Source organism: Leuciscus leuciscus (genome assembly GCF_965113295.1).
Source record: "Leuciscus leuciscus genome assembly, chromosome: 4".
Classification (NCBI taxonomy): domain Eukaryota; kingdom Metazoa; phylum Chordata; class Actinopteri; order Cypriniformes; family Leuciscidae; genus Leuciscus; species Leuciscus leuciscus.
In genome coordinates, this window is record NC_138728.1 from 48,437,376 (window position 1) to 48,462,015 (window position 24,640).

At 38.3% G+C, this 24,640-nt stretch overlaps 1 protein-coding gene across 1 annotated transcript in view; it reads left to right on the top strand.

Moving 5' to 3' along the window:
- The window catches only part of LOC309496972 (protein NLRC3-like), a 45,565-nt gene that overhangs the window by 15,622 nt on the left and 5,303 nt on the right, over positions 1–24,640 (top strand). Inside the window, exons 5-7 of the mRNA XM_082167177.1 lie at positions 677–850; positions 2,543–2,716; positions 4,871–5,044. Coding sequence (XP_082023303.1) covers positions 677–850; positions 2,543–2,716; positions 4,871–5,044 — 522 coding nt within the window. The remainder of the gene's footprint in view (positions 1–676; positions 851–2,542; positions 2,717–4,870; positions 5,045–24,640) is intronic.

The window sequence follows — 24,640 nt, forward strand, 5'->3', positions numbered from 1 at the left end:
CTCCAGTCTATTTAACGGATCTTCTATCGCCCTATAATCCATCGCGCTCTTTGAGATCACTAAATTCAAGGCTTTTGGTCATACCTAGGATATCCAGAACCACCAAAGGAGGGAGAGCATTTTCACATTTGGCTCCAAAACTCTGGAATAGTCTTCCTGATACTGTTCGTTGCTCAGACTCGCTCTCCCAGTTTAAAACTAGATTAAAGTCGCATCTCTTCAGCCAGGCATTCATATAATCCTACAGTTCAAACTACAATCCGGCCTCTATCCAATGCCAGAGGAGAACTGGCCCCCGACTGAGCCTGGGTTCTCCCAAGGTTTTTTTTCTCCATTAAGGCACCTGATGGAGTTTTAGGACACCATTAGGTCACTTGATGGAGTTTTTCGGTTCCTTGCCACTGTTGCCTTTGGCTTGCTCAGTTGGGGATATTTTGGGGATATTTAATTTAATTTTATCAATCAATAAATTCCTCTTGAAACAAACTTTGTTGTATTATTTTAATTTAATACTGTGAAGCTGCTTTGATGCAATCTGTATTGTGAAAAGCGCTATACAAATAAACTTGACTTGACTTGACTTGACTTAATTCACTACAGTTAAAGGTTTTTTCAAGCTCCAGATTATAAACACTAATAAGCATTACTACTGCTCTTTGTTTTGTTCTCTACACAGGCTACACAGCTGTAATCTCACAGCTCAGTCCTGTGAGAGTTTATCATCAGCTCTACAATCCTCAAACTCCTTTCTGAGAGAGCTGGACCTGAGTAACAATGACCTGCAGGATTCTGGAGTGAAGCTTCTTTCTGATGGACTGAAGAGTCCAAACTGTCAGCTGGAGATACTGAGGTGAATGGTTTTAAAATAATTAACTATGCTATAATCAAAAGCTGACTTAACCTGTTAACCTTTGCCAGTGTGCCGGCGCACTGAAGCGTTTTTTTGTTCAAATAGTTCAAAGTTACTATCAGATTTAATGTTATTACCTTGACAAACTATACGTCATTAAAAAGATATAAGACTCAAGTTTCAGTATTTGACCACTGTTGTATCCTGAGAAACTTATAGTGACAGTTATGTCTTAATTTGTGTCAGGAGTTATGTAATGAAAAAATTTGGTGATACCTTTTATATGAATTATGAGCGTCAGCCGCTCTCATTAAGAAAAAAACTCCTGTGCGGTCGTCATGACAGCGCTTGACAAAACAACGTCCCTCAGGGCTTTTAGCTCAAAAATGTGCAGATTTGGAGAAATATTGATAGATTCTCATAGGTTTACAACAGATTTATATAGACAGGAATAATATTTATTGAATTTATACCCAAATGCGTCGATGTAATAATTATGAGTGCTGGATACTCTGATGTACTGTGTTTTCAATCCATACCAGCAGCCTGAGGGCACCCTATGTGCACAGTATAGTCCATATATGGAATACATGAAGAAGTGCCATAATCATGTGACATTCAAGGAAGTCCCTGACACATAAAGCTAACAGAGATCGCTGTAACATGCAGATGTTTTGAAGACAATAAACATGATTCCAATGATATTTGATTTACCTGTGTTCTTCAAGCCATGCCAGGTATTTTCATAATAATAGATTATATTTATAATGTAATGCTAATCTATATAGACTTTATCATTGTGCAGAATACTATAAAATAATATATTTTCTGTCAGATTTTTTTTATCTGAAGCCAAATTAGATCACAGAAGATTATTTAAAACACTCGACTTGCGTTATAAAGTAAGTTTGGAGCACAAACATGGTTTTAATCTCATAAATTGTCGTGTATTGATGGTGTGCTAAGCTAACATGCTAGCTAGACCTAGGTGCACCTAGAAAGAAGAAAAAAAAGTTCAGCGAGACGGAGAGGCAGAAAGCACACCCTGTTAATTTTCTTTATTTTAAAAAAGCACAATGTTTTGATTTGATTGTAAGTGGACACATACAAAAGTAGACATCTCACAGATTCTTTTTTTTATATTTCTTTTTTCTGTATGACCATAAATGACGGAGTAATTTAAGTTTATTGTGCTACAATGTGAAGAAAATCCAGCAAAACGCGGGGCACGTTTGACGACCCCAGAGGGTTCAGTGAACTATTCCTTTAAGTTGGTCTGAGTCCAATAGTGAAAATCCGATAAATCCAATTCCAATTGCATTCAAATATTAATCAAGGCATTTCCATCATTTATGTTGTCAACTTCAGCATAATCAATGTAAGATGTGTATGTAAACACTATTGCAGTAGTAGTATGGTTCATTTGAATATAGTAGAGTACAGTAGTAGTATGGTACAGTAGTACAGTAGTAGTACAGTCTTTTGTAATTGCCTTAATTTTAAATGAGTGACTTGCTGGCCTAGAATGATGAATAAATGTATTGTGTGTGAAAATAAATACTGGTTTGATGTTTTATGAAGAGATAATTGTTTTAGCTTGGCTTAATTCACTACAGTTAAAGGTTTTTTCAAGCTCCAGATTATAAACGCTAATAAGCATTACTACTGCTCTTTGTTTTGTTCTCTACACAGGCAACACAGCTGTAATCTCACAGCTCAGTCCTGTGAGAGTTTATCATCAGCTCTACAATCCTCAAACTCCTTTCTGAGAGAGCTGGACCTGAGTAACAATGACCTGCAGGATTCTGGAGTGAAGCTTCTTTCTGATGGACTGAAGAGTCCAAACTGTCAGCTGGAGATACTGAGGTGAATGGTTTTTAAATAATTAACTATGCTATAATCAAAGGCTGACTTAACCTGTTAACCTTTGCCAGTGTGCCGGCGCACTGAAGCGTTTTTTTGTTTAAATAGTTCAAAGTTACTATCAGATTTAATGTTATTACCTTGACAAACTATACATCATTAAAAAGATATAAGACTCAAGTTTCAGTATTTGACCACTATTGTGTCCTGAGAAACTTATAGTGACAGTTATGTCTTAATTTGTGTCAGGAGTTATGTAATGAAAAAATTTGTCGATACCTTTTAAATGAATTATGAGAGTCAGCCGCTCTCATTAAGAAAAAAACTCCTGTGCGGTCGTCATGACAGCGCTTGACAAAACAACGTCCCTCAGGGCTTTTAGCTCAAAAATGTGCAGATTTGGAGAAATATTGATAGATTCTCATAGGTTTACAACAGATTTATATAGACAGGAATAATATTTATTGAATTTATACCCAAATGCGTCGATGTAATAATTATGAGTGCTGGATACTCTGATGTACTGTGTTTTCAATCCATACCAGCAGCCTGAGGGCACCCTATGTGCACAGTATAGTCCATATATGGAATACATGAAGAAGTGCCATAATCATGTGACATTCAAGGAAGTCCCTGACACATAAAGCTAACAGAGATCGCTGTAACATGCAGATGTTTTGAAGACAATAAACATGATTCCAATGATATTTGATTTACCTGTGTTCTTCAAGCCATGCCAGGTATTTTTATAATAATAGATTATATTTATAATGTAATGCTAATCTATATAGACTTTATCATTGTGCAGAATACTATAAAATAATATATTTTCTGTCAGATTTTTTTATCTGAAGCCAAATTAGATCACAGAAGATTATTTAAAACACTCGACTTGCGTTATAAAGTGAGTTTGGAGCACAAACATGGTTTTAATCTCATAAATTGTCGTGTATTGATGGTGTGCTAAGCTAACATGCTAGCTAGCCCTAGGTGCACCTGCCACCTAGCAGTTGTTCTTTTATGATTTTTTTTCTCAATAGGAATGCTTACTGAAATGTTTATTTATTCCAGAAGGGCATTTGATACAGTTTCAAATGTGAAGTGAGAACTTTGATCAAAGAATTTAGGGATTGAAACCCTATGAATAGCCTGTGAATAGCCAGTCGTTAGTAACTATAATGCAGACAAAAGAAATGCATATTTAGAGCCATAACCAGGCTGGAGAGGTGTGAATGTCTGCAGGAGAGACTGACTCTGAATGGTTCTTGTTTGCACCACAAAACAATAGAGACAAAATACTGAATAGATGATGACTAAACATTTAACTAAATACAGAGTTTTAGACTTACCATCTTCAGATTTTAAATATAACATGTGGCTTTAGCTGCAGTAACTTTACAAAACTTTGAAGCTATTTATAACTATGTTTTTCATTATGACAATATTTAATTCTACATTTACAATAAACTGCCTGCTGTCAGCTTTCAAATGAGATCATACTTGTACTTTTAGTACCAAGGGTTCATGAACTGTATCTGTTTCAGTTTGGGTATGTCATTTCTGGGGATTTTTCAAAAGTGGGGTGGCAGCTTAGCAGGTTAATTGTTTGTCTTTAGTGACAAAGAGACAGATTGAGCCTTGCCCTTTGGTTGCACTTTTTGGACTTTCTCCAAATGTCACTTATTTTTGGAAATCCTGCAAAGGCTTTTGCCTTCTCAACATTATTAGCTAGACGGCGCATTCTTCTGCTATGGAAACAAAATCCATCCATCTATTGATGACTGGCTGAGATATGTTATGAGCTTCATATCTTTTTCACTATTCTCCTGTATATGTATCCTGGTATTATTGTAAAAGTTAAATAAACAGATTTTTAAAAAAATCTTTTGAAGATATTTAAGGGAAATGAAGAATTTATTAGCAACTATAATTCATTGCAACTTTTGAAATATGAACACATTCACTGTTATTTGTATGATTGTTAATGTTACTTGTCTAAATGTAAATTATATATTTTGAATTCAAAACAATGTAATTTTGAAAAAAAAATCATTTATTCTTAGATTCTTTTGGGAAACGCAGCCAAGGTCAGTGTGTGATAGTAACGTCTGATTGCCAAACTAATGTGATGTGGACTGTTGCTGTATGTCTCTGTAGATTGTCTGGCTGTATGGTGACAGAGGAAGGCTGTGGTTATGTGTCTTCAGCTCTGAGTTTAAACCTCTCACACCTGAGAGAGCTGGATCTGAGCTACAATCACCCAGGAGATTCAGGAGTCAAGCTGCTCACTGATAAACTGGAGGATCCAAACTACAGACTGGATAAACTCAAGTATGTAGAGCAGTGGTTCCCAATCCTGGTCCTGGGGACCCACAGCTCTGCACAGTTTGCATGTCTCCCTCATTTAACACACCTGATTCAGATCATCATCTCGTTAGGAAAGAGCTCTGAACTGAACTGGGTGTGTCAGATAAAGGAGACATACAAACTGTGCAGAGCTGTGGGTCCCCAGGACCAGGATTGGGAACCACTGATGTAGAGCATGAAGAGTTGATTAAACAACTCCAAACACAGCATTTCAATCTTAACTTATTACTCACATTACTACATTTACAAAAGTTTTTATTGAGAATTTACAGAGGTTTAGCTCTAGTTATGCTACAGGGCTGTTGAATGCTTCATTCTGATTGGCTGACGATCTTCTTTTATATATAATTAACCCAATTTCATCTTTACCACCAATCCTCAAGATTTTTGAATAATTTGGTAAACTCTGGTTACAAACTGTATCTTCAAAAGAGCTAATTGTTCCCTATCAATTTAGCAGCTGAGACACTTTCCCAACATAATTTCCCCTTTAAGTGGGCTCAGGAAGGATTCAGGACTGGGTTTCCCGAAACCTTCTTAACGCTACGTTGTTCTTAAGTTACACCTTAAGCTGTACCTTATCGTTAATACGCGTTTCCCGAAACGTTCTTAGTTAAGTATACCTTCTGTAAGTCATACGTTCGGAAGGTTGGTCTGGACCACTCTTAACTTTACCTTATCACTGTTGCAGGTCTATACTAATATAATTCTGAAGTTTTAATATACCCAGACAGTGTTCAATTAGGCTAATTCAAGTGTTTTCATGCAAAGAATAAAATTGTCATTATACGGATTGTTGTTAGATTTTTTATTATATTATCCAAAAGGTACATCAGCTGCCAAACCATTAAAGGCTTAATAGTCTATTTAAAGGGAATGATTGTGGTGGGGAGTTTGCTCAAACTATGGCAGCGATACAGCGAATAGTTGTTCTAAAAGACTGCGCCGTCTGCGGAGCGCTTTCAAAGGCCAGTGAAAGCAGACTGTCAGTTAAGTCCTATTCGGATGCTAATTGTTTATCATGGGCTCGTACGGTATTTTAAACATTTACAGGGGTATATCAGTGTTTTTTTCTCACCCAACCCGCATAAAAATCCCTGGCCAAATTGTTTTTTGACAAACAGGTCGTGTGGGAATTTAATTGCCGTCTGAATCCAAATCTCTGAGTTTACAAGACGAGATTCAAAATTCACTGTTTAAATCCTTTTTGATCACTACCGAGTACCGTATGTAAGATGTACACTTTTATTACTGAAATGCTGGGAAGTATTTACAAGAACACTATTTCATCACAGCTCCACCTCAGCGAACAAAATGGGAAAGCGATGAAAGCATGTAAAAAAATTTAAATGGTTATTGTGGCAGCAATATACAACCCCAAATCAGAAAAAGTTGGGACACTGTACAAATTGTGAATAAAAACAGAATGCAATGATGTGGAAGTTTCAATATTTTATTCAAAATACAACATAGATGACATATCAAATGTTTAAACTGAGAAAATTTATCATTTTAAGGGAAAAATAAGTTGATTTTAACCCTCTGAGGTCTGAGCTGTTTTCTGGGCCCTGGAGGTGGTCTGACATGCTCTGACATTTGTGTTTTTTTCTGTTACTAGTGACATTTTCATGGCTAAAGTCTAATTACACTGTATTCAGCACAAACTCTGCTACAATAATATATCAGCAGCATGTATGTAAAAGTTTGTAGTTTTGAGATAATGACATTTATGCGTGGTTTGTGAAAATACAAAAAAAAATTCTCACTGAAATAAGGCCATGAAACCCATACTGATTATTTCTTCACAAGACTTTTGAAAATTGTATGACATAGCCTAGAATATTTGCTCCAAAACTATGTGAAAATCACCCTGACTGCTCATTCAGATAAGACAATATATTGATTTAAAATTTCTAAGACGTGTTTTGTGTGACAAAGCCATATGCGAAGGGGCGTGATCATCTCATGAATATGTAAGCTTTTACACCTGAGAAAGACAAAGACACTCCCCTAACTGCCCTATTAGGAGCCATCAGGCCCTGTCATTCAGAGAAACCTTGCACAAAGAATGAGGAGATTTAAAAAAGAATGGCTTTTAGATTGTTTGGATTTATTTACAACACAACACAATCCAAAAATACAAATGACAAAAGAGCACATTGAAAACAATGATCCAAAGACAGAGACCTTTGTGCCATTCCTAAAAACATACCTTTCATTTCCAAGGTGTTTGATTTTCACTTTACCATGTTCATGTACAGAGACTCATGTGAATGTTGAAGTCAGCAGGACTCAGTTGCATCTGGTCCCTGAAAGAAAGAAAAAAAGAAAAAAACTGTGAACATACTGATATCAAGAGAAACTATAGGGCTGCACGATTTTGGGAATAGATTTTAGATTTTTCTGGTTAAAATTTCTTTTTAAAATTCACAGAATACACACACACACACACACACACGTTTTCAACAATATATAATGAACACCAGGTTTGTTGTGCCTTGTAGGCATAGGCTACGCAGTGCTGCATAAAATAATAATAACAATAAATTAAATCTTCCAAAAGATTTCAAGAACAACTACACTAGAGAAAAATATATTGATTATCATATGTTACTTCAAATGTTTCCATTCGTTATGATGATATGAAATGAGATAATAGTAAAAACATAAAGCCTAATGTTTGGTGCATTTTTCCTTTCAAACGCAATCGCGCTCCAAAATATGATACATTCAAACCCACAGCGCGCTCCAAAATATGATACTCAAACCCACAGCGCGCTCCAAAATATGATTGCCTACATTCAAACGCGATCGCGCTCCAAAATATTAAACATTATGGTTATACATATCTATGTTTGAGCAGATATCCACAAACAGTATTTAACAGTAAACACGGGTCTAAATAGTATAATATTCACCATATATCTAGCAACAGTTCAACTGCAATGTGAAGTTTATGCAACAATACCATAAACTAATAAGTAAGAATTTCTTACCTTACATCTTTCTTGTCTTCAAATCGCGTTCTTCTTCTTCTGATGTAAATCCAATGTAAGCTCAGACGTGTCTTCCAAACTCGACGAAAAGCAGAGACTTGTGAAGTGTTTTGGTGTTTTGTGTTTGAGGTAACGAGGGCGTTCGCGTTCCATGTGGAGATTTGCATGTGAATCTCTTTTGCGCGAGTGGGCGTGTCGAATTAAAAAGTAATTAGCAAGCGTTTGAGATACTGGACATCCTGTTGGTTTTATACAAATTACTTAAACAGAGAATATTTGTTTTCAGTTTGAATCCGATCATTTAAAAGTGCACACTTAAATGTGTATAAAGGTGTATGGCTCATAAATGTGTGAGAAGGATTCGCTGAGTTATGTTTCAGTTTATAGACGTGCTCAAGAAAAAAAAGTTCACCGCGACGGAGAGGCAGAACGCACACCCTGTTTATTTTCTTTATTTTACAAAAGCACAATGTTTTGATTTGATTGTAAGTGGACACATACAAAAGTAGAAATATCACAGATTCTTTTTTTATATTTCTTTTTTCTGTATAACCATAAATGACGGAGTAATTTAAGTTTATGTTGCTGCTATGTGAAAAAAATCCAGCAAAACGCGTCGGCGCGTTTCTCGACCTCAGAGGGTTAAATTTCATGGCATCAACACATCTCAAAAAAGTTGGGACAAGGCCATGTTTACCACTGTGTGGCATCCCCTCTTCTTTTTATAACAGCCTGCAAACGTCTGGGGACTGAGGAGACAAGTTGCTCAAGTTTAGGAATAGGAATGTTGTCTCATTCTTGTCTAATACAGGCTTCTAGTTGCTCAACTGTCTTAGGTCTTCTTTGTTGCATCTTCCTCTTTATGATGCACCAAATGTTTTCTATGGGTGAAAGATCTGGACAGCAGGCTGGCCATTTCAGTACCCGGATCCTTCTTCTACGCAGCCATGATATTGTAATTGATGCAGTATGTGGTCTGGCATTGTCATGTTGGAAAATGCAAGGTCTTCCCTGAAAGAGATGACGTCTGGATGGGAGCATATGTTGTTCTAGAACTTGGATATACCTTTCAGCATTGATGGTGCCTTACCAGATGTGTAAGCTGCCCATGCCACACGCACTCATGCAACCCCATACCATCAGAGATGCAGGCTTCTGAACTGAGCACTGATAACAACTTAGGTTGTCCTTGTCCTCTTTAGTCTGGATGACATGGCGTTCCAGTTTTCCAAAAAGAACTTCAAATTTTGATTCGTCTGACCACAGAACAGTTTTCCACTTTGCCACAGTCCATTTTAAATGAGCCTTGGCCCAGAGAAAATGCCTGCGCTTCTGGATCCTGTTTAGATATGGCTTCTTTTTTGACCCATGGAGTTTTAGCCGGCAACGGCGAATGGCACGGTGGATTGTGTTCACCGACAATGTTTTCTGGAAGTATTCCTGAGCCCATGTTGTGATTTCCATTACAGTGGCATTCCTGTATGTGATGCAGTGCCTCTAAGGGCCCGAAGATCGCGGGCATCCAGTATGGTTTTCCAGCCTTGACCCTTACGCACAGAGATTGTTCCAGATTCTCTGAATCTTTGGATGATATTGTGCACTGCAGATGATGATAACTTCAAACTCTTTGCAATTTTTCTCTGAGAAACTCCTTTCTGATATTGCTCCACTATTTTTCGCCGCAGCATTGGGGGAATTGGTGATCCTCTGCCCATCTTGACTTCTGAGAGACACTGCCACTCTGAGAGGCTCTTTTTATACCCAATCATGTTGCCAATTGACCTAATAAGTTGCAAATTGGTCCTCCAGCTGTTCCTTATATGTACATTTAACTTTTCCGGCCTCTTATTGCTACCTGTCCCAACTTTTTTGGAATGTGTAGCTCTCATGAAATCCAAAATGAGCCAATATTTGGCATGCCATTTCAAAATGTCTCACTTTCAACATTTGATATGTTATCTATATTCTATTGTGAATAAAATATAAGTTTATGAGATTTCTAAATTATTCCATTCCTTTTTTACTCACAATTTGTACAGTGTCCCAACTTTTTCTGATTTGGGGTTGTATGATACCATTTTTAAATATGTAGGCTAGGCTATTATAGGCTATTATAGTTTGGATTACTTTTTATAATATCCCATGAGTCCTAATAAATGCAATTTCAACTATTTCTGAAGTGTTTCTTTTATAAAGAACACCGCTTTATTTTATTTATTTTATTTGTTGTTTATTTGAATAGGGACAGATACAAAATAAACATAGATTATTACATAAAGAACAATCCGATGCATGTATCACAGTGTTTATAGCCATGGCTAATTCGCAACACCTGTCCCTAGAAGAGCTTTTAACAGTCAAGATAATGAAAAAAAAAAAAAATGTACAGCGAATACAATGAAATGTCCAGAAACCAGTTAGCACCAATAAAGATACGTATAATAAATAAACACATTCACTCGAACTCACACAGATGCACACCTCACATACACCCAGCTACACATCTCATATGGCATGATCACACTGCTGCTGCTGTATGAACCAGGCTTTTGTTAGTTTTTTAAAGGTGGACAGTTTAGTTAAAGTCTTTATATTTGTAGGAAGCCGGTTCCACAGATTGGCTCCTTTCACAGAAAAAACATTTTGGGCAAAAGATGTTTTACAAAATGGAACTTTACAGTCTCCACATGTAGAGACCGCTCTTGTTGATCTGGAGGTTTCCAGCCTGTTCACAAATTTACAAAGTGGCTCAGGTGCAAGTCCAGTCAAACATTTAAAAAACAACTTTATGTGTCTAAGATTAACAAAATTAACAAAATTTAAGATTTTATGTTTACTTAAAATGTAAGTTTAAGCTTTTGCCAGACACATAAACCACAGTGTCATCGGCATACATCTGAAGGCCAACTTCAGGACACACTTCAGGCAGCCCGTTAACATACAGGCTGAAGAGGACAGGCCCCAGTATGGTTCCCTGAGTGATTCCGGTCTTAATTTTAAATGGGGCAGATTTTATATGATCAATGACTACACATTTTTCTCTGCCCTGTAAGTATGACTCGAACCATGATAATGCCTGGTGTGAGAGTATTATACGATGACAGTTTTGGGATAAGATGGCTATGGTTTACTGTATCGAATGCCCTCTTTAAGTCCAGGAATACTGCACCCACGATGTTTCCTCTATCAAGCGGCTGCACAATATTTTCCAATAATGCGCAGATGTCTGATTCAGTAGAATGGTTCTGTCTGAAACCAGGGTTCTCAAGTTTGATCAAAGGCTTGGAGTGAGATCACATGCGGTTAGGGGAGGAGCCCTAATGGAGCCCCGCCCCCGCCTGTCCCCGCCCCCCAATTTTACCCATTGTTCATAATTAACCAGCACAAATTTAAATTATAACAATTGGTAAATCTGATAAATGACAGAGCAATTCATCACATCAAATATACTCTCTAATGTTATATTTCCAAATTACAAATATACAAAAAATTACAAAAATATAACAAATATACAAAATATTTTTTGTATTTTGAATGTGTCTAGTCGAAATGGTATAATGATTTATTGTGTGGTGGGACCTTGTGAACAAATGACATATTAGAGTAAGGTGTGTGTGTGTGTGTGTGTGTGTGTGTGTGTGTGTGTGTGTACACAAGAGTACACACTCCAGCTTATGAAATGTGTTTTGTGTTGTGTTTGTTGCACATTTTGATGCCTTGATAACAGGGGTGGGGGGCTCCCTACATTACATCTAGTTAATGTAACTAGAAAGACTATTAATACAGTATAATATATAATTTAAAATAAAATGAAGAAATTCATCTTCATTCCTTCCCATACCCACTAACATTTCCCTTAGTTTCAGATAACGTAAGCTAGCCAAACTGAGCCAAAGCTTCTGGCCTGGTTGCAAAGTAGTTGTAGAGTTTTTGACTGCATCAATAATAATGTATACGATGGGCTATATATTAAATGTTCTAGCCTAAAAATGTTAGACAAGCTTTCTTCCAAGTTCCAACTAATGCCGCGTTCCAGGCAACCTGTAACCCGTGTTTTTCCAACTCGTAACTGGGAGTACATCGATCTAGTACGAGTTCACGGGTGGGAAGTCACGGGTTTGACTGCCGTTCCAGTGCACTTTTTTTCGGGTATAAGGTTGGAAAAACACGGGTTACAGGTTGCCTGGAACGATGTACTCCCAGTTACGAGTTGGAAAAACACGAGTTACAGGTTGCCTGGAACGCGACATTACCTTCTCCATCACGACGTGTGTTCGCGCGATGTTGTTGGTTACCTAGTAACGAACGTACAGTGGCCGAGAATGTTCCGTCAACTTCCGTGTGTTCGCGCATCTATGTTGCCTAGTAACGAACGCAATCTGGCCGAGATACGTGCTGGCGGCAGGAAACTTCACTTTGTGTGCCTGCGCCTCGTATACAACGTTATATATAAAGCTTGCAGGACAACTTGGTTTGCATTGCCTTTTCAGCGTGAGAAATACACGGTGTGGCGTGTGAGCGTGTGAACTGGTTGAATTGCGTGTGTCTCACGGCCAATGCGTGAGACTTGAGAACCCTGCTGAAACCATACTGTTGAGGGTGTATATACTGATGTGTTTCTAAATATTGTGTTAGCTGTTCTGAAACAATTTTTTCTAGTATTTTTGACATTACCGTAACTAGACTTATTGGTCGATAGTTACTAACGTCTGTGGTATTCCCAGACTTAAAGATGGGTTTAACCAGTGCCTTTTTCCACGCATCTGGAAATATTCCAGTTTTAATATTGACATTTATAATGTGGGTCAAAGGTTGAAAGATAATTTGAGGATATTTTTTGAGGAAAGTTGCATCTATGTTGTAGTTGTCTTTGGATAAATTAGTATTCAGGTCTGAAATAGCTTTCAGTACCACTGCCTGATCCACTTGTCTAATTTTAAAGGAATTCTCATTTGCTGATGACAATATGTTTAAGTTGCCCCTATTGGGCTCGTCATCTAAAAAATTAGAAGCAAGATCTTGTACTGATTTAATAAAAAATTGATTAAAAGCATTAGCAACTTGGACAGGGTCTGATATGTTTTTTTCTTCACATTTTAGTTCATATAAATTTGCATTAGGTTTAATTAGACTGTTAATTTGTTTCCACGTTGCTTTACAATTTCCTTTAGCTTCAGTTAGAATTTTCATATAATAGTTTGCTTTTTAAGTTGCGCAAATCTGTCACTTCTTGATTTCGTAAACCTTTAAATAACATCAGATCTGTGTCATATCTGGTTTTAAGATAGGTTTTTAAAGCAAAATCTCTTTTTTTTATTAACTGTCGTACTGCATCACTTACCCATGGAAGCTGTACTTTTCTTTATGGCCTTTTACATTGTTTTAAGGACTTATTTAAAATGTTACTCATTGTAGAAGTAAATATATCACAACACTCGTTCACTTGACTATGTTGTGAGACTTCATCCCAATTAGTGTTTGCTAACTCATTCTCAAATTTAATAAGATCCTTGCGGGGGATTTATTAACTTGGTTGCCTTTCGGTCATATTTATATTCATTTAGACGTTTTTATTTTTTATTTTTCTGGAAATTAATATCATGTTATGATCTGATAAGCCACACACCAGATTGTATGTTTTTAAGACTCTTTCCGGCTTATTTGAGAAAGCTAAATCTATTGCTGTCTGTGATGTTTTTGTCAAGCGAGTGGGTCCATTTACAAATTGATGAAAGTCATATTTTGATGTTAGTTCTTTGAGTTGTTTCCTACTGGATATATTTAACCAATTAACATTAGTATCTCCATAAATAAGAACCTCACTGTTCGGTTTAAAAGATTAAGAATTTTTTCCAAATTTTGATAAAAAGTTTGTAGGCAGCTAGATGGTGGATTATACACTACAAGGATGTTAAACATCATGCGTGAGGATAGAGCCACATTTACACACAGACTTTCAATTGAAAGAGAATCATCTAATTGGACTTCCTTGGTCTTAAGGGAGTCTTTAATGTAAACCAGAACTCCTCCTCCTCTACCAGTAACCCTGTCCTTTCTATCCGATTGTTAAGTCTGACGTCACGCGTGACGTTTAGCCTTTTCCGGGTCCAAGCGCTCCTCTCGTCCAGAAATAACAATGGTGGAACCTGTAAATTTATTTACGATCATGTCCTTCTTAGTGAGGCACCCTTGGCGGTCAAAAAGGGTTTAAATTCCTTTAACACCAACAGAGTGGTTAGTGTAGCTCATCACTCAGGTGGCATAATTAAAGGTCCCGTTCTATGCCCCTTTTCACAAGATGTAAAATAAGTCTCTGATGTCCCCAGAGTGTGTATGTGAAGTTTGAGCTCAAAATACCCAACAGATCATTTTTTACAGCATGTTTAAATTGACATTTTTTGGGGCTCAGAAAAACGAGCCGTTTCAGTGTGTCCCCTTTAAATGCAAATGAGGTGCTGCTGGACGACACAGGGGGCGGAGCTTCATGAGCTCGTGCTCAGTCTGTCAGGAAAAATTCATCTCACGGAATGATGATAATATCAGAAACTCTCTGTAACGGCGTTCATTTCGAGTCGGACAATAATGCCTACAGAGTCAGAGTGCTGTATAGAGATGAAACAGGTATGGTTTAGTAGTTTAATTACGGTTATTATAACTTATTTGTCATCTGCTTGTAGGCTATGTATCCATTATTTATTAATAGCCTACAAGTCTGCTGTCTGAATGATGATCAAACATGTACTGATGAGTTTAATAAAGTTTATTGTACACCACACAAAAGATGAAGCGTCAGTTTTACTTCAGAAAATCACCGTAAGAGCTGAGTAAACACAGTAGGCTAAGTTATAAGAAGTGCGCAAGTAGCCAGTAGAGTTGAGGGAGCATTCCTGTGGGCGGAGGTTAGTCAAGAAACGGTTCTGGTGATGTCACTAATGCAGGATGTAGAGGGGTGTAGTCCAATCGAGACGTTTTTTGTAGTCAACTTCTGTTAAATAAAATATCTCGCTTGGCATTGAACTTTGAGCTTTATAATTTTACAGATATTATTTATGCTCTAACAGCAACATTACACACTAACTAAAGTTTGAAACATGGAATCGCATGCAACAGGACCTTTAAGGGTAGAGTCCAGGCATCAATGAAAAAGAAGATTTACGAGGTTGAAGTGAGTTACCTCGGGACACGGGACACAGCACTAAGGCATTGTAAAAACACTCAATAATAACCAAAACACTAGCGAAAGCGGTAGGTAGGTAGAGAGGACCTGGACTTTGGACCCGGAAAGAGTATTATCGGAGAGTGGTTACGTCACGACTTAACAACCGAATAGCACTTATATCCAGGCACATCTATCATTGAGGTGGGGATTTTATCATGCATCAATGTTTCACCTATGCACAAATAATCAAGATTGGAACCAATTAGCAAAATTCTAATTTCATCACATTTTGGATACAGGCTTCTAATATTTAAATGCCCTCCCAAAATACCCTTAGGCTTTACTGTAGGATCCCAGATTATTTTCGCATGATTTACTGTCTGGAAAAATAAATATTGTCTCTGCTTTATTATTGCTTGTGACTGCAAAGTTTTTATATTATCAGTAGTGTCCCTGTTTGTTTCATTTATACTTGACTTTATGGGCCCTATTTTAACGATCTGAAACGCAAGTATCAAGCGCGAAACGCAAGTAACTTTGTGGGCGGGTCTTGGGCGCTGTTGCTATTATACCGGTGGGATAAATGACTCTTGCACCCGACGCAAATCTAAAATGGGTTGGTCTGAAGTAGCTTCATTATTCATAGGTGTGGTTTGGGCGTAACGTGAAATAAACCAATCAGAGCGTCATCTCACATTCCCTTTAAGAGCAGACGTGCTTATTCTATAGCGGATTCCTATTCGCGCCAGCAGCGGTTCACAGCCGAGGAGACCGACGTTCTCGTCAGGGCCGTAAAACACAGAGAAGTGACATTGGGGATGGAGAAACACACCCAAATTAACTTCGGTTAAACAGGCGTATGATAATTTGGGTAAATGTGTAAGCTAGATGTATGCTTTTATAATAAACTATCTATCTATCTATCTATCTATCTATCTATCTATCTATCGTAATAATGTATGATTTGCAAAAATGAAAACTGCTGCTTCTGTGTAGATGAGAGAATCAAAGTGTATGCGCGTTGTGCACACGCTACATTGATTATGGCCAAGCATGCGCCCTTAAAATAGCATATGAATAACATGCGCAACGCGCCACTGACTTAAAACTAGATTTTTTCGGTTAGTGGCGGAATTGTTTTCTAAACGTGCAAAATAGCATGGAACGTTTGCGCCGGAACACGCCTCCTCTTTGCGCTGAACAGCCCCCGGGAGCACAAGTGTATTTCTTAGTTAACCGACGTGCGTCTGTGAAGGGAAAAGTCCGCTGTGCGCGGGTGCAAAATAGGAATGATACATGCGTCGCTGTACAAAGTCAATTGCGCTGGGTGCAAGATAGGGCCCTATGAGTTTTATTGACGTTACTCTTAGTATAGTCAGTCTTACGGTTAGGAGCGCCTCTGGATCCTTGCACACATAGTGATTTTATATCCGTGTCCAGTATGGCCTCCTCCGCCTCGTCGACAGAAGAAGAATCCGCGAAAAGAAGGGCGCAACTCTGGGCCAGGTCGCTCCAGCAGTCCGCCGGGCCATCCGCGGGCGCAACCCCCGCCGCAGCCTGGTCGACGTGGGCACACAGAGCCGCCACTGCCTCCGGGTCCTCCAGTGCCGGCACCCGAACAGTCGTCCGCACAGAGCACCCACAGCTGTCTCCCGCTGGAAATCCGCCAACCACCTCCGGGTCCTCCGGCGGCCGCAGATGACGCACTAGCTTCGCCGTTGAGGCTCCCGCCCAGCTCCACTTTGGTGCGCAAGCCTATTACGCGTGCGTTTCCAAACTTCAGGAGGGAATAGTAGATGGTGAAACGGTCATATCCAACGTTGTTCAGGTATGGCGTGTGGCACAGCAGACTGTCAGGCTCATTTTGTGGAATCCTCAGGACAAGTGATCCAAGTATTAGCAGCAGGAGAAGCCACACCAAACAGGTGAACGGAAGTTCTGAACGCTGACACTGTTTGTTTGCTCCACGCCGACATTTCATTTGTTGATGTTGTTTATCCTTATTACTTATGGCTTCGGGTTTATTGGCATATTCACGTATTTGCTGCTTATTAATCTTGGTGTCAGTAGAAAGTCTATCAGAGTGCATAAACTTGCCAGTTTTAAAAGGCAAAAGCAAGAGGAGCACAGAGCCCAACCAACCGTGCGCCCTCTTGGTTCTCCCCCCCAAAAATGTATAAGTGCTTTCTCGCATAATGCAGTAAAGCAGCCCCTGCACGAGGGATTAATTGATTCTCGAGCCATCGATATCAACCATCGCCAAGGAAAGCACCTGGTAACGTCGCACAAGGTATATCTTAGGCAGCTTTCTAAGGTATAGTTTGGGGAACACGCCTAGTAATGGTATACCTTTAGTTAAGTTATACCTTAAGAGTCTTCGTAGCGCACTAAGAGACAACGTTATCAGGAAACCCAGCCCAGATATCTAGTCGTATTCATCACTAAAAACACACAGATATCTTTAGAATGTTTTTAATTCTTTAATTTATGTTTATAAGGCAGTATAGAGAAGTGGTCCTCTTTTCCTATCTCGTTAATTCTAGGGGTCTCAGTATCATCAAGGACCTTTATGATAAAGGATTATTTTTATCCTGTGTGTGTGTGTGTGTGTGTGTGTGTGTGTGTGTGTGTGTGTGTGTGTGTGTGTGTGTGTGTGTGTGTGTGTGTGTGTGTGTGTAATGTTTGCGTGTGTGTGTGTGTGTGTATGTGTGTGTGTGCCACAGCCTGAGAGACAACAGATGAATGTGTGTGTGTGTGTGTGTGTGTGAGAGAGAGAGAGAGAGAGAGAGAGAGAGAGACAGAGAGAGTGAGTGATTGTGTGTGTAATGTGTGTGTGTGTGTGTGTGTATCATTAACCTGATATAAAGACAATGGAAGTCACTGATATACACAAACAAACCTGTGTGTGTGTGTGTGTGTGTGTGTGTGTGAGAGAGAGAGAGAGAGAGAGAGTGTGTGTGTATGTGTGTGTGAATCATTAACCTGATATAAAGACAATGGAAGTCACTGATATACACAAACAAACCTGTGTGTGTGTGTGTGTGTGTGTGTGTGTGTGTGTGTGTGAGTGTGAGAGAGAGAGAGAGAGAGAGAGAGAGAGAGAGAGAGAGAGAGAGAGAGAGAGAGAGAATCAGGGTTGCTTCACACTTTTTAAAGTCAAATTTAAGGCTTTTTAAGACCTGAAGAAATTAATACCGTACATTAGGGGAGCGCAATATTGACCAATCGCAATATTGCATAAATAAACTATGAGACTGTTTTTATTATTATTATTATTAAATATTTAAATATAAAATTATTTCTAATTTTAACGTTCTAGTTAAAGGGTAGCTATTTTTAATATGAAACTAAACCCGCCAGTAGGTGGCGGCAAGTCACTGTCTTAATAAGTGAGTTGAGGGAGTCAATCATTCAACCGATTCATTCAGGAAAGGCAAGTGTTTGTTCATTGAATCGTTAAAATTATTCGTTCAAAACGTGGATTTCGTTAAAAAAAATCTTCGCTGTCTGTTATGCACTGAGACTCTGCTACGGTTTCATTTTGAAATTCTCGTCAGCGAAATAATGGAAAACAACCAATATTGACAATATTGTGTCTAAAAAGCAACTCACAATGTTAACTTATTAACTTATTGTTAATGTATTTAGTGGTAAAAACAAGTCTCCTATTTTTAATCCTTGTTCCTTGTCCACTGTGGGAGATGCTGATGCTATGATTCTGACGCGTACCATAAATAGATCCAGAAAGGCGTGTTGATGTTCCAAACAAATAACTGAAGTTTATTAAATCAAAAATAAAGATGCATTGTAACATAAAACAAAACAAACAACTTTTAGGCCGCTTGCAGGTTTGTTGCACCATGCCACCCTAGCTCCATGTGTACAGTCAAAAGACTGTGTGCTCTTGCACCACCGCTCCTGTCAGGGGTGGCCTATCCTTTATACAACTTTTCACCTCTCACCTATAGAGGGCACACACTCAGAGAAATAAACACAATTAACAGTACACAACAAACTGATATTTAAATGAACAAATTTATACAAATTAAATAAGGTGGTAAGTATGGCTCCTACAATGTAACTGTTGTGTAAAATAAATATCACATTTGCAGTTGTGGACGGAAACGGCACTCTTGCTCATCTGGGGACACACGTTACCTATAACTGACACATCACACAGTGAACGCACGAGTGACAAATGCATGTCAGCCGCAGTGACTCGCACAGTGACTCGGGTATTTTTAACTTGTGTTCGCAAAATCTTTGCACTCACATCTAAGTTAAACAAATATGACAAATAGCAGTACAAGAAAAAGAAAAAAATAGGAAAAAAATGCATCACTGCATACTTTATCATGTAAGCTATTGATACGGATCCTATTTAAAGGGGCTACTGTCTAAATACAATAACCTGATGGCGGAAGGAATAAAAGATTTGGAGTAATGATTACTGTATATACAGTATGTACTGTATGTAGGATTGCTTTCATTTTAGTTTCACATGCGTATCTGTGGGCATTTGCTCATCTTTAGCCTACATTTAGGTAACATCTACGTATTTAATTTATCACAGCCAATGAATGCAGAAAGTTAAATTGGTATTCTATATAATAAATATAATGAAATAATTTAGTTTAGGCTATGCGTAGTGCCTAGACCTGCCAACAAGTGCTTATTGTTAGAAGAAAACAAAACAATCCTTAGACCTATAGACCATTACTGACCTCAATCACACCGGCTCCCTCAGAATCAACCGGCCTGCCAATCTCCTGCGGCTGCTTCTCTTTCTCTCTGCTAAAATATCTTCGAATATCCATCTCATCTGCTCAATGAATTAAAGGATACAACGGTAATAGCGTTAACAGGGACCCTATGACACTTAGTTTTCAGTGACAACAATATTCTGTGGGGATTGATATTGTTTTAGAATATGCCTATTATAGAGATAGGTTATATTATTGGCAACGAATAAAGAGTTTTAGCTTGCTAAGTTTACCATTTCTTGTATTTTGCTTGTTCACTCTAGCTAGACTACAATATTCCATAGCAAACCAAAATATCCCTTTTCCTTTACCTCAAGAAAACGTAGCTAAAGGTAAGCAGGTAATTAAAAACAACTTACAATTTCACTCCGTATCTCGACACTTACCAATCTTCCTTTCACCATTAGCGTGTGTATCGGTGTGTGTGTGGGCGGGAGGGTGCATAGCGAGTTCAACTTCAGACCAAACTAGAGTAACGACGAGACGAGATGAATCCTCCAGTTACTGGCAGCGCTCCGGTCTGCAACGCTCTGAAAGCTGCCACAGTTCACACCAATGCAACGAGACGCTGCGGTGCATCATCTTGATAGCACAACGACTCTTTGTACTTCTGTCCAACTTCCGACTTTTCGCATTTGTTGCGTCTAAATATGAACGAGGATACGGTTATTGATAAACCAAATTTTTATTGTTGTTCTTATCATTTAGGGGGGCTTAGGAACATTTTGGGGTAGCTTCAGCCCCCCTAAAATAGGCCTAACGACGTCCCTGCTCACACATCGTTAAAACAATGATTACAGTATCATCATAGACAATACACGTCACACACACATAAAGAATGATCTTGTACGGACATTTACCAACTTTCTTCTCCCTCTCTCCTCTCAGATGTAATGCTGTGTGTGTGTGTGTGTGTGTGTGTGTGTGTGTGTGTGTGTGTGTGTGTGTGTGTGTGTGTGAGAGAGAGAGAGAGAGAGAGAGAGAGAGAGAGAGAGAATTTGAATTTCAAAATCCATTTATTACAAAATTTAAAACATTGTCCAGTCAATCAACACACTGTTAAATAAAATCAGAACAGACAAGACACAATTATCTTAAGAGGGATGCAAAATGCAGGTTATCATCAATAATCTCACACAAAGCCCCCTTATTGCACCAAATCTGATCAAACGAAACAAGATCATTCATGGCTTTAAAATATCGAAAATCAATTAAAATTCTAGATTTCACTGAATTGAAAAACACTGCTTCTAAATTGTAACTTGTGTCTCGTTCAATTTTATGTTTCCTAGTATTATAAATAGCCATTTTAGCTTGGCCTATTACAAAGTTCAAAAGTTGACACCGAAAACGGTGTTTCCTAACATACTTAAAACCACAAATAAAAACTCCAACAGAAAAAGTTTCACCAAAACAAACAAATAATTTCTGTAAAACAATAAACAATGACTTCAGTCTAAAACATTGCATAAATGCATGGAACACAGTCTCTCTCATCAAACAAAATGGACAACCATGACCAACACCAGGGTTTAACACTGAAATAAAAGCATTAACTGCGACTGCCCCATGTAATATTCTCCACTGTAAATCGCCTATTTTCTTAATAGTTAATGGTGACTTGTACCAGGGTTTCCGTTGTCCGGTAATTACCGGACATTGGCCGGAAAAAAAATGAAATGTCCGACAAAATTAAATCTCTCCGGTCAAATTGTCAGATTAAAATTACCTAATAATCCCGCCCCCCTAACACAATCTGAATTGAGAATAAGCCTAAAATGTATAAAACAAAAATACACCGACCTTTGGCTATGTTATAAAGGAACAGGCTCTACCGTTTGAAAGTTATTAAACAACATCGCATGCTGCATTTCAAATAAAGCGCACGCCTAAAACGGCTGTAATATAGACCTAAACAACGAACGAATGAGTGAGAGGTTTCAAATATGGCCAGGCCCAGGCAGACTAGCCGTAAAAGCTTTTTTCAGAGGCCAGACGCGACGGACGATGGTGAATCAGGAACGCCTGAAGCCTCAGATGTCCAGACAGCTCCACCACCACCGGAGAAAAAGCAGAATCGGATCAAAACGAAGCAGCTAAGTTGCCTTGCGGAGAACAAGGTTACGCGGCTTATGCGCATTGCAAGTTGTGGAGAGACACTAGCCGCGTTTCCATTAGGCTACCCTTCAAATTGCGCAAATTGAAATTGCGAATTAAAAATACGCACAATGGAAACACGTTAATTTCGCAAAAACTCCCGTTTATCGCAAGAACGTTTTTATGCTCGCATGAGGTGGTTTTTCAGGCAATTCGAAAAAGGAATATTTCGCAAAACTGCAATGGAAACAGTTTTTGCGCATTTGCAGTGACTTAGAAGACGCGGTGTGTTTGAGGTCCATGTATAGCTACGCAAATAATAATAATTTTATATTATTTTATTATATTATAACATTTAATAAGCTATATTTAGAAGACGCTTTTATGCAAAAAAGGAACAAAGCTGAGCGTGGAGCGCGCACTGCATGGCACGGAGGCGCGGGCGTGACCTTGCATTTTCCTATTAACAGTGGAAACAACTTAAAATACTCTATCATTTCTGGTCATACAGAAAATAATAATACATTATTCTCAACTACTTTTATTTGTGTAAACTCACAATAACAAGAAGTTGTGGTTTGTAGTTGTGCTTTTGTAAAATAAAATAAAACAATCAGACGCACTTTCATGATCTCCATAAACTGGAGCGTGAGAATTGAAACAAAATATAGCCTATGTAGGCTAAAGCTTGAAATGTCCACTTTAAAACGAACAAATTCGAATCAAAAGCTAATACCTTCTGATTATGTAATCCGAAAAAATGCATTTCTCTCTAAAAGCGCATCTGCTTAACAGCGGAGATGTAGATGTGATTTTAGCCGACACTTAGAAAACAATAGTTTATTAATAATATTAATGGCTCTTCTCATTCAGCACTGCGGGAAAAACATCAATTCCAGGTTCTAATTTGGCCTTAGAAAACCAGTAAAATCGACATGTTTTCCATATTAATTTGTGAATATTTTAAATGTTTAATAAAGGGGCAAAAAGTCATAAACAAAAATCAGAAAATGCGTCGGTATTTACTTTTTTGCGCAGCAGTTGGTGTAGCCAGTTCAAATTAAAATTTTGGTGTTCAACTTTGCGTTTTAAAAAGACAACAACCGTTCATTTTTCGTTTTTCAATTACGGGTTAAAAAAGGAAAAACGAATGGACGAATGGACACAAAAGTAGCCTACATGGATCGTTTGGACAGAATACGAGACAGAGTTCTTTATTAAATTCATAAAAGAAACAATAATTAGCCTATAATACTGGATTCTAAATCTCAAATAAATGCCACAATCAAAACCTCGGAGCAGAAATGAGGGCGAAACACCCAGAAACTCCTTATGTGTCGTTCGCAGTACAAGGGTCTTTCCCTGCCATTAATGCTTGGATAACACGCCACGTCTCCTTCCATTAATCATAATAATAATGTCTAATGCGGTGGCTGTGATATTATATAAACCAACGTCCGTTGCCGTGATTTTTGAAATGACTTATCGTGAGAGAAAAAAGGACGTTTAGTCGCATAACATCGGTTAATGGAAACGCCGTCATTTCGCAATAGTTTTTTATCGATATTTAGATAATAGCGCAAAACATTTGCGCAAATCTGTAATGGAAATGCGGCTATTTACACCGCGAGATATTCAGATATTTTATGTGGGGAAGGGGGATTGGTTTGTTAAACTATGAATGTGAAACCATAGTAAAAACAATTGGCGTTGATTGACGCCAATCGGACGTTCATGTTTTTTTTCCGTCTATTTGAAAGTTAGGCTAATAAACATGTTGCGTTCTATGCGGCCTGATTATGTCATTTTTTAAGTTACATAGCCTGCCTCCAGTTTTCCTCAACTTGACTAATTAAGAGGCAATATTTGACCGGCATATCATCAAAATGTCCGGAAAACGAAACCTCTGCCGGTCACTTTGACCGGCACCATTTTTTTCTAGCGGAAACTCTGACTTGTACAGAGCTCTCTATTCTGGTTTTGTACCCTCTCCCATCTGTAGGATGGTATGCCAGGGTGTATCTACTTTATTATCTAAAAACCTTCTATTCGGAGATTTGACACAACTTTTATACAAGGCTTTTCCAGAGGCTGGCTCTGAACCCATTAATGACACATTTTCAGAATACAAAAAAACACCTTTGCACTCTTCTAAATTAGGTGATAGCAGCAGATTAGGAAACGGATCTCTGCAGTCCGGAGTAATCAGTCCCTCAGAGTAGTCCTCCAGCAGTTTACATTCTTCTGCTGTAAGAGCAGATCTCCACTTTTCAAGGAGTTTAGCCACCACACCTGTTGTGTTGATGTTCAGATGTTCAGTTACCAAATCAACATTCTTAAAGTCTGTTCCTGCTAGCTGTACTAGATGTCCAAGGGTTATTACACCAGAACGGAGTAAAATTACTTCAATTGCTGGGAAAGGTCCTTTACTTGAAATATCCAAGCGGGAACCATGAAATAAAGGTTCTTGTAACATCCAGTACAAGGAATCTGTATTCAGTCTTTGCACTATAAACAACGTCCAAACTTTTAAAAAATTACGATA